General features: G+C 46.1%; 1 protein-coding gene across 10 annotated transcripts in view; it reads left to right on the top strand.

Annotated features, from left to right (window-relative positions):
* Positions 1 to 796: 796 nt before the first annotated feature.
* The window catches only part of SLC38A5 (solute carrier family 38 member 5), a 34,773-nt gene continuing 24,168 nt past the window's right edge, over positions 797 to 11,401 (top strand). The window contains exons 1-6 of one of the 10 annotated variants that reach the window (XM_063936031.1): positions 797 to 953; positions 2,795 to 2,920; positions 4,283 to 4,354; positions 8,303 to 8,402; positions 10,643 to 10,807; positions 11,127 to 11,202. In XM_063936031.1, coding sequence (XP_063792101.1) covers positions 10,710 to 10,807; positions 11,127 to 11,202 — 174 coding nt within the window. In that variant the 5' untranslated portion in view covers positions 797 to 953; positions 2,795 to 2,920; positions 4,283 to 4,354; positions 8,303 to 8,402; positions 10,643 to 10,709. Of the gene's footprint in view, positions 954 to 2,794; positions 2,941 to 4,277; positions 4,355 to 8,302; positions 8,403 to 10,642; positions 10,808 to 11,126; positions 11,203 to 11,401 lie in introns of all 10 variants that reach the window. The other 9 variants (XM_063936029.1, XM_063936032.1, XM_063936025.1 and 6 more) reach the window with 9 other exon arrangements.

Genomic DNA, 11,401 nt, shown 5'->3' with positions numbered 1-11,401 from the left:
CAGGACAGCGCTCAAAAGACCAACATACAAGGTCTGAGCAACAGTCGTCAACTCGGCTGGGTGACCAATGTCATCTACGGAATTTCATACTAATTAAAAATGCAAACGAACAAACGTCTGGAGAGACGCAGAGATTTGGTAGTGTTACGCTGAGACTTGCAGTTCCACACTACTTTTCGAAAGAGAGTGGAGCCTGGACGTGACAGGTTCTCTGCACGGCGCAGTAACCTCCGTGGAGTCTACCGCACATGTGCAGGTTTCTGGAAACATGGCGCCCACCATTGCGCAGTGGCCATTTTGGCTGTGATTTTCATTGCGGCTGCAGCGCCCGACCCCTCCCTGGACCCAGGGGTCCGTGGGGACGCAGTTTTGCCACCTTGTCTTATAACTAGTTCCAGAAACGGGAAGAAATCAGTGAAATAACTTCAGAAATGAATAAAATAAGCATCTGCGCAATTATCCAGAGTATCCAAGCTTCTATAAACCTTGTGGGTACTGGCGCCTGTACCTCCTGAGTACCGACGCAGTACGCTTTGATGGAAAAGAGCTCCAGGACGGTACATGATCATTATAAGTGCATGCATGTAGGCCCTGAGCTGCTGGGAGCGGCCATGCAGTGTGTCACCTCTCCTCTGCGCCCCAGCACGCAGGGCACACATGCTGCCCGCCTGGCAGGGTTTCCAGGCTTACAGTGTAACACTAGCAATGTGTGTGAATGCTTCCAGAGCAGGACAGGCTGTGCTGGGAGGGGAGGGGAAGGTTTGGGGAGGGCCCGGCTCTCTGTGTGTCACAGGCCCTGTGATTGGGCAGGGTGGGCCCTCTTTGCTTGCTGTGTGTGTGTGTGTGTGCAGGGTGACAGCGCTCACCCTCTGTCCTGTGCATTACTGAAGGCTGCCAGATCAGCCAGCGGAGTCCCCCCCAGACTGGAGCACCCCTTCCCTGAGCCTGTGCTGGTGAGTTGGGGAGTGACTGGGGAGGACCCTGAGGGGAGGGGGGACTGCCAGAAACTGGGACTTCCAAATGGTGTCTTGATGCAACTCCATGTGGCTGTTGCATCAGACGACACATGAGCTGCTCCTTCCAGCCAACTTCAAGTTCAGGGGCCCCTCCCACTTCATAATGGGGAGGGGGGGCTGCAGAGTTTCTGGGGTCCCATGTCCTTTAATTATGGGACGTGTCCCTGGTGGGAGGTGTGTGAGAGACACAAGGAGATACTTTGTTGTATGTTACATTGTTGCAGTTTAGTGTATGGTGTCTCCTGCACATGTGCTCTGTCATTATTGTGTCTTATGTGTATTTATATCCTCTCTGCAGCCTCATGTATCCTGTTGGTCAGTTTTACCCCCTTGTACGGCGCTGCAGAACCCTTGAGGCCCCTTAGAAATAAAAGGAACTTATAATGAGGCAGTGGAAATCCAATTATTTACTGTTTTTACTCTCAAACCCACTTCTATCCCTGACACTGAGGTTCCCTTTAAGCCTCTTGTGCCCCATCTAGCTGCTATAGAAATATAAAGGCCAGTAGAGCACGCTGAGCTTTGTAGTTCCCCAACAGCTGGAGAGCCACCGGTGCTAGGACAGCAGTTAAGGCAAGAGTTAAAGTTTAGGTTGAATGGCTAGGAAGGGGTTGGATTGCACCCCTGCAATGCTGTCCCCTGAGCTGCTTCCCTTGGCAGAGGAAAATGTTGCTGTGGATCCGGCACAACTTGTTTTTTTTTTTTTTTTTCCTGCTGTTTGAAAACGTGGCCGAAGCAAAACACGGAAGCACCATGAATGGAGAAGAGCGGGAGTGACAGGGTTCCTTCCGCTGTGATAGTAGAGGATTAAGGGCTCACAATAGTACAGAAGACACTTTGATGTGTATCTGACCTCACCAGAAGAACACACATAGGGGGTCATTCCGAGTTGATCGCTCGCTAGCTAGTTTTAGCAGCCGTGCAAACGCTATGCAGAAGTGCGAATGGTTGTATCGCAGAGCGCCTGCAAAATATTTTTGTGTAGTTTCAGAGTAGCTCAAAACCTGCTCAGCGCTTGCGATCACTTCAGACTGTTCAGTTCCGGATTTGACGTCACGAACCCGCCCAGCGTTCGCCCAGCCACGCCTGCGTTTTTCCTGGCACGCCTGCGTTTTTCCGCGCACTCCCTAAAAAACGGTCAGTTGACACCCAGAAACGCCCACTTCATGTCAATCACACTGCGGCAAGCAGTGCGGCTGAAATGCATCGCTAGACCCTGTGCAAAACGACATAGTTTGTTGTGCCCGTACGTCGCACGTGCGCATTGCGCCGCATACGCATGCGCAGAACTGCAGTTTTTTTAGCCTGATCGCTTGCGCTGCGAACAAATTCAGCTAGCGATCAACTCGGAATAACCCCCGTAGACACATGGGGTATACCGGTAGATCATAGCTTCCTAATAGCCAACATACCGGTTATGGGGCCCTACATCAGGCAGCTACTGCGGCAATTACCCCTTCTGCCCATGCCTGGGTCGGGGAGGAAATCCTCGATTCGCCGATTCCCACCAAAAAATGAGATCAGCGAGTCGGCGATTTTAAACATGTCGCATTTTGCCGATTCCGCGTCAGATCTCCCTCCGATCACAGATTAGCGCAATTGGCCGTAAAAATATTATCAATAAAAGTTTGGTTTGCAGCATAATAATGATCATTTTAGTGAATGTTGTATTTATATTTGGTTGGGGGGAGGGGGGTTTAGTAAGAACAAAGGGGGTTATTGAGCTTGTTCCTCATCAGACCAGTACAAATTTAGATTTTTTTTCTTTTTTTAATTAGACTGGAAAAGTTTTAGAAGTTTCAGGAGCACATGTAAGACGGCTGATAGATTGTGGTTCAGCGTTTCCCCCTCCTGAATACAAGCGTCGACTGTAACACGGTATCTTGTCCAGTGTCCGCGCAAACGTAAGCGCAAATTGCACCAGGCACGTTTTTAATACACAGTATTACATTTTATATTTGTGCGAGTCAGCGCTAATAAACAGATTTGCACAGAGTAGGAAACATAGGGGCAGATTTATCAAAGTACCAGCCAATCAGCTCCTAACAGCCAAGTTACAGGCGGTGCTTGAAAAAGCTGGTTGGCCGGTACTTTATTTCTCTCTGCTCTCCAAACTTTGATAAATCTGTCCCACAGTTTTGCTTGAGCTGTAATCTTGCTTTTAAATAATAGATGCCGCAATTTAAAGCGGAGATGTACTAAACTTGGAAGAGCGATCAAGTGGAGAGAGAGAGTGCCAACCAATCAGCTCCCAACTGTCATGTTACAGGCGGTGTTTGAAAAATGAAAGAGCTGATTGGTTAAATGTTTCTCTCTTCACTTACTACATACAGTAGCCACACCTCCATGATATCTGCGCCCTCATTTCTAACATACCGACATGCATTGTGCCCTTCATAATGGGGTCTATTGATCAGGAATTGCATGTGCAATGTAGAATCGCGTATTATGGCGTCATGTATCATTGAGCAGCTGCAAGTTTCGGGGGCCCGTCCCTGTGATAAGTGAGTGCTGTGGGGGCCACACATGTGTGGCCTATAGGCTACAACAGGCTACCGCCATCTTTAGATAGCAGTAGCTGCGGGTGCCAAGATCAGGAATGGTTCACATTCCGGAAGTTGGAAAATGCGGCAGCATCACATCCCCTATAGACATCTACAGGGGTTATGCTGCCGGCGGGAATGGAGGGATCGCAGCAGGTATGGGAAGATATCAGCTGCGGCCCCCCTGTCAGACATTTGTGGGGTACTAAATATTTGCGGTTAAGCCCCCGGTGTTTTCAGGGATTAAGCCGCAAATATTCAATGATAAATGGGCCCCAATATGAAAACCAGTCAGCCCCCCCATAATAATTGGGATAGTGGTTTTGCCACATACTTATTACCTAACCGCCCTATATACCACTTGGTGACTCATTCTGGGGGAGTTGTATCAATCCTTGAAGAGAGATAAAGTTGGGAAAGATAAACTACCAGCCAACCAGCTCCTAACTGTCATTTTTCAAACACAGCCTGTAACACGGCAGATAGGAGCAGATTGGCTGGTACTTTATCTATGTCTTTATCTATTTATATGTTTTATTAATAAACTAAGTAAAAAAAATAGAAAAATGAAAGCCAAGAACGCCATTGGCTGTCAGCGAGCGATGAGTGCGTGTTATGTGTGTGCGACATTCTGTACCATTGTGGGGATTTTGGTAGCTAGGCGCTAATTACCCTGTGACCCGCAGGATTTAGTGACTGATTGTTTTGTGCCTGGCAGGGTAGGATGGACTGTATCATCGTCTGCTGTGGAACTCTGTGAGACGTCATCAGTTTCCGTCCAGGGCAACACATCAGGTAATTTGATTCCTGTACTGCAGGAGAAGTGACTGCATACTGCACATACACACGCACGCACACACACACACACGCACACACACGCACACGGCAAACAGCTTCGTGTACATAATATCAGCACATTTCATTATGCACAAAAGCACCCACTTGTTTGCTTGGCCATACTGTACCCCGGGCCCTCTTTTGTCAAGGGCCCCTCGGCCAAAGTACACTGATATCACTAGCATTCCCTCTTAATGCGAGAGCCAGAATGGGAGCAGGACAGTATGCAGTGCAGGCAGAGACACAGGAATATCATGTTTCATGAGCTACAGAAGGAGCTTTCTGACCAGAGTAGAGTTAGGAGGGTGGAGAGAGCTGTAAGTAACACAGGGATCTCCGCTTCTCCTCCTCCCCGCCTGGGTGTCTGAGTCCTGTGTAAACTGTTATGCAACTAATCCATTTGGGTCTAAAAATAGAGACACACACAGGGAGTCCTCTTGAGTCCTGTCCCAGTGTGTAAGCAGTACAGAGGCTGCTGCTATTCTTGCATGTGACAAAGGCTAAAATATCTTAACATGACATGATATAAACTTTCAAATATACCAAGGGTTTTAACAAAGTTCAGGAGGGAAACATTCTTCAAAGGAAGAGAAGTATTAGAACTCGAGGACATACACTGAAACTGGAGGGAGGCAGGTTTAGGGGAAATTTAAGGAAAACTTACTTCACAGAAAGGGTAGTGGACAAGTGGAATAGCCTCCCATCAGAGGTGGTAGAGGCTAAGACTGTAGAGCAATTTAAACATGCTTGGGATAGGCATATGAATATCCTTACAAAGAATTAAGGTTCAAGAAGGGTTGAGATTACCTAAAGGATAAAAAAGGGGCAGACTAGATGGGCCAAGTGGTTCTTATCTGCCGTCAAATTCTATGTTTCTATGTGACAAGGGAAATTATTTTATTTTTCTATGTGTATTCTATAGTTAAGTTGTCTTTGTTCCACTACTAGAAAAATTTATAGAATAGATGTCTTTCAATTAGGTGGAGCTATAAAAAGTACCCAGGCATTATTAAACTATTACTTTAAAACTAATATACACCATTGGTATAAATGTAATATACACAATCTATACCTCCCACCATGACCCATTCCAGGAGGGACAAAATGCTCTCTACCTGCACTTCCTTCTTAATTTATGATTGCCATCACCTGTGGTGAAAGTCCTTTCTTATCAATTAAATAGTTCAACACAGGTGACGCCAATCATATATTACCAAGGAAGTCCAGGTAGAGAGCATTTTGTCCCACCTGAAATTGGTAATGTTTGGAGGTATGCACAATCTAATATACATCCCCCACCTTCCATCGGGGCTCCCCTGTCTTAAGTGCCCCAGGCACCCCCAAGGCTTAATCCGGCCCTGCCCAGGACACGCCCACATGGGCCTGTAAAGCCTGGCTTACTAGCTAATACAGCCATTTACATTAATTCAACTTTGACCTTTTTTCCTTTAGTTTTGATTGTAAAAACCTCTCTTAGGTCTTCAGGCAATCATGAGTGGATAAGAACATTGGAACTGTATTATAATCAGTGCCGGTTAAAGTTCCGGCCAAGTGCAATTGAGACGTGCGGTTTCGGAAATGTCTTGGAAAAGTCCAGGGTGTTCCTGAGCGGTGACTAAACAGATGCGCGCGATGGCCCCCGCCTTACGGGCGGGTTACGGGAGAAGCGCGGGCTTGTCGACGATGTGTTTGCGTACACAGGCACTTCATCGTCCACAGTGGCGGCCATACTCAGCTGGAAAATCTGTACCTGCTATAGGGCTGGCACAAGTTCAGATAGTGAGACTTGGCATCAGCACCAGGCGGTATTACAGCTGATCTACACAAGCGGTCCTGGCCGTCCCTGGTTATATGTTTCACATTTGTATATTTTTTTCTTAAATGCTTTTATTTCGTGAAGGTGTCTGTTCCAACTTTTTCATCATTTACCATCCACATGGACTAGGATTGGGAACAGTAACCGGTGCCGAGTGCAGCGGTAGCGCAGCACGGCGCCTTGCCCGAAGCGTGGCGAGCGTACACCTTTACAGTAATTTGACTTAGATATGGTTAAACATTCAAAATTACACCCACAAAAAAAAAAACTTGTGTCAACCATTTCTATGTTGACCTTTTGACCCTCTTGACCTGTTGTACTATCTATTCCATGTCGGCATGTTGTATCGGTCAACCTATTTACTGCCATTAAACGGGGAAAGCCACAGTCCCAAGTGCCTCCTTTCCGCTCCAGTAACGCCCCCGACCCACAATTCCATTCCATTTAGCGGATACAAATTTTGCATGCCATGGAGATGTCACCTTATAGTAATGCCCCTTACACATTATGCCACTTATTGAGATGCCACTTACACATTATGCTACACACCGTAATGCCCCTTATAACATTAAGTGCACCTTACACCTTATTATGCCCCACACAGTAATGTCCCTTGCACCTTATACTGCCACACGCTTATGCCCCTGACACTATATTATGCCCCTGACACCATATTATGCTCCACACAGTAATGCCCCTTACAAATTATGCCACACTACCTGTTAATTGTCAGGGGTTTCAGGCTGCAGCTGTTCGTGCCTGCCTCCTTTCCCTGAGTATCTAGTAAATGTCCCTTCCAAAATGGCTGCCACCTCCTCTAGCATCCTTCACAGCTGTCTCCTCTGAGGTGGTGGCCATTTTGGCAGGGACATTTTCAACAGTTTTCCATGAAAACAGCCAAGCGTTGTTGGCGAGAAGGAGGATCAACACATTTTAGTCCTCTAGCAATGAGGCAGCGAGCCACATTTAGAATTGAAGAGACAGCTTGCCAGCGTGTTTAGTGAGGCTCTCTATTGGACAGCCAAGGAGGAAAGACCAGGGTGATTTAGTGAATGGTATTTAAATAACTTCCAAAAGGAGGCAGGTAACCTCATCCCAGAATTCAGCTGTCTTTGGGAATGACCACCAAATATATAAAAAGAAAAAGTGCCAGCCTCGTTGTAGACTCTCCAGAACCAATCTGAGTTATACATTTTACGATGCAGGTGGGCAATAGGTACCATTATAATAGACCTTATAAGCATTGACTTTAACCAAGGAGGAGATAGAAGCCTTAGAGACCCTCTCCCGCACTACCGACCAAGTGTCATCGTAACTTGGACTCCCCAGATTCCTTTCCCACTGAAGCTCATGACATGGAGTGACCGGCAAATTAGCATGGAGCAAGAGGTTATAAAGAATATAAATAATACCCTTTAAAAGCTGAGTATGGAGGCACAAAGATTCAAACGGGGTCATAGGTCTAGCAACTTTTAGCAAAGGGAAAGAGAGTTGACAAAGTGTCAAATTTGTATTTAGGCAAAACAGTTAAAGTAGGTATACCAAAATTACTTTGCAAAGAACCCAAAGAGGCACAACCACTCGAATCTAGGAAATCAGATACCACCCTACTACCTCCATCTATCAATGGGAGAAAGTGAGTGCGGTTAAAACCTGGAGGGAATGGTGGACTGTGTCATAAGGGAGTGACGGGGGCAGGGCAGGAGGTGGTTTCACATTTGGATTTGCAGTGATCCCAAATAGAGCCAACTAGGTGGGTATGGAGTGCTTCATTAGATATGTCTGTGTCTGGTATTGAAGGCAGTCTTATCTAGCACTTGTCTCCATGTCTTATTTGAATAAGGTTGTAGGCCAATCTCAGATCTAGTTTTAGCATTGCTCATCCAAGTCAAACAGTTTGGGTAACGCGTTCGAACCGTCATAGCTACACAGGTCCTGAGGCCGTCATCCTTCTTCCTCATGAAGGCAAGAAACTCTCCTGCTGGCTAGTGAGGCTACCAAATAAAACCTTGTTTGAACATACAGTGCAGATCATAACTATGGTCCTGTTAAGTTGAGAACAAAGAGGACTCGTGTTTCACTTTTTGAAGGTCGGATGACTGACCACAGAGGAGATAACATCTGCTCCAGAGTCCAGGAAGGCTGAAGGTGAAACCAAGTCAGTCAGAAGTTGGAGAAACTCTAACAAAGGTACTCATTCAGCTGTACGACGGGGCTGTATCCAATGCGGGAATACTGGGAAGCTGCTCTCGTACAGAAGACAGACAGAACTTCTGCCCCATTTTGAACTCCCACCTTCCCTATGTCAGCGGTCACCTCACCACAGGAATAAATACCTGAGGTGCTGCACTTGCGCCCCTAGGGAAGGCAGGAGGATGGCGTCGGCAGCAAGGGTGCAGAGCCCGGGATGGGGTCCAGAGCTAGAAGGCGCATGGGGAAAACCTGATGCTAGACCTGGCAAGAGCAGCACATTGGGCATACAACTCTTTTGCCGCAGTCGCATCTGCAACTTCCTGCTGATGCTAGTATCATCCCCTCTCTGGTGTATAACCGTGCGTTTTGCTGCGCAAGGACTGAGGGGACCACTTTGAGCGGCTGCAGGTGCAACCATCGGATGCACCATTGGTACATGTACCAGCCCCATGCGGTGTACAGAATCTTCGTCAGAGTGTGGCCTCCAGTGCATGCGATTGAGTGCATGAGTCATAAACCACTACAGCGACGCACCAACAATGCTTCCATAATGCAACCCACAGAACTGAGAAACTGCATAAAAGGACTCAGTTGTTGGCTCTGATGTGCCTAGAAAACTGTCGCAACTCCCGATGTGTGTGATGTGATACACCCCAGGGAGAAACACTGAGCCAGCCGCAGTAGTCCTTTGTACAAGCTCAGTCCAGCTCTGCCTACTACGCCTGCGTGCAACTGTACCATCGTGGGTTTAAGCAATTGATGGTTCAAAAACAATGGTACCATCGAAAAGCATTATCCTATGGTGGAAATACCGATGGTTATCCCTAGGCACTGTATAAATAAGATAGGCACTGATATTATTAAGCTCTATAAAGTTTTTAAAAGTGAAATACTGTGTATCCAGATTACGAATACGCCTTATATTCACCCCGGGGAGTAATGTCTATGTATAATTGCATTTACTAAGCGGGCGTTGCCGTGAGACCGTGGCCAAATGATAATGACAAAAAGCCAGAGGGATACTTACAGCCGTGTCCCCATCACTCTAGTTATTGCCTGTCCCTAGCGTATGCAATATTTCTTTATACTGCCTCTTTAGAAGACTTGCTGATCTTGATGTGCGATGCAAAGTTATGTCTCAGATATTCAGCGCCGGCTCCGGGAATCTTATTTGCATTTGGTGTCACGTTGTTTAACTTCTGGTTAAAAACAAACTAAAGCTTTTGCAGTAATAGTGTTTATTTATAGATGTGTAAGAGCCGCCGGCTGCGTTCCCCTGACACCTGCACAGAACTGGGAACCAGGTGGGATTTGAGAACTGTCGCTGGAAATTCTGGGATATTAGAGCGACAACTGCATGACGGGCCGTCACCCTTAGTTGTGCAGTGCTGTTTATTGCAGCATTATATAGTGTGTGTGTGTGTGTGTGTGTGTGTGTGTGTGTGTATATATATATATATATATATATATATATGATGTGTTTAGGGAGACTGGCACCGGAACACCGACAGCTGACATCCCGAAGGTAAGTATTGCGGTTAGGCTTAGGGGCTGGAGGTGTTAGGCTTAGGCACTATGGGGGGATAGCCTGTAACATGGCAGTTAGGAGCTGATTGCCTGGTACTTTACCTGTCTCCACGTTATCTCTCTGTAAGGTTTAATACATCTCCCCAAAAGATCCACAGGAGGAGCAAATTATTTCACTTGTGATTCTGTGAGAAGATCTATTAGAAGTTAGAACCTATGATCTAACTGCCTAAGGTGATCCGCTGAATATGAATATATATATATATATATATATATATATGTGTGTGTATATATATATATATATATATATAGATCCAGCTGCCTACGGTGATCGGCTGAATAAATATATATATATATATATATATATCTATATATATCTAGAGAGAGATAATTTAAATAAATATATATATGCGTTTCGTACACGTTGCCGGCAGCTGGGATCCCGTTGGTCAGCATACAGTAGGTGGGCGAGCGCATATATATATATATATATATATATATACAGCCAGTGGCCTCTTTTTACTCTTGTCATGTGTTTGAAAAGTGACAGTTGGGAGCTGATTGGCTGGAGATCCATTTATCATACGCAACGAGTTTTGAATAGCTAAAAACTGGTTGATAAATGGGCCCCAGTACTTGTAAATCTGCGCCACCTTTTGCTCTCGATTCATAACCTCACCCACGTTTCTTTGTGTCATTCCCAACCTTAGGATAACATTCTAAATCACTGTGTCTGGGACCCCCCTGATCTGCTATTAACTAAGTGATAAACGTACCATGGAGATGGAAAATTTGCGTGATGCAGAAGAATCGCACATGTTGAATGGAAGCGTGCCGGGGAGCCTGAACATGGACAGACTGACGTTGGATGAGGGGTGAGCAAAGACACGGAGGGGGGACACCTTATCTTGGGAGAGCTGGTAATTTGTGCATCCACTGAGGAAAGATATCGCTATAATCCGTTTTCCTTCCATGTTTGTTTTTATGCTACTAGAACGCTGCTCAGTCTTTTTCCTCTCTGCTAATGTAATCTGTGATCCAAAGATAAAGAGGAAACAGTATATGAGATGTCATGTGTGGGTTTGCTGATCATGTGTGTTGCAGGAGACTAGCGGCATGTGGTGCGAGTGATTAGTGACATAGGAGAAAAGCATGTTATGTGTGATTAGTGAATATGCTATGTTTGTATTCCAGGTACGAGGAGGAGGTCAGCCAAGAGCAGGAGGGGTTCCTGCATCATGTAACCAGCCAAAAATCCCACTTCACTGATGTGAGTATCCCAGCTCCCCGTAGCTTAGTAAATGGATGAGCAAATGAATGACTTATTCATGGGGGCTTATGTCATAGCCTGGAGATGCAGGGACAGGTGTGGTTCCGCCCTTAATTTTAAAGCGACAATACTTTAAAAGGCAAAACCAACCTGGTTCTACATTTTAAATGATCACTGCTGTAAAAATCTAGGTAGCCTC

Source organism: Pseudophryne corroboree, chromosome 8 (assembly GCF_028390025.1).
Source record: "Pseudophryne corroboree isolate aPseCor3 chromosome 8, aPseCor3.hap2, whole genome shotgun sequence".
In the NCBI taxonomy this organism is placed as follows: domain Eukaryota; kingdom Metazoa; phylum Chordata; class Amphibia; order Anura; family Myobatrachidae; genus Pseudophryne; species Pseudophryne corroboree.
The sequence above is the reverse complement of the archived record's forward strand: the minus strand, read 5'-3'. Positions and strand labels throughout refer to the sequence as shown.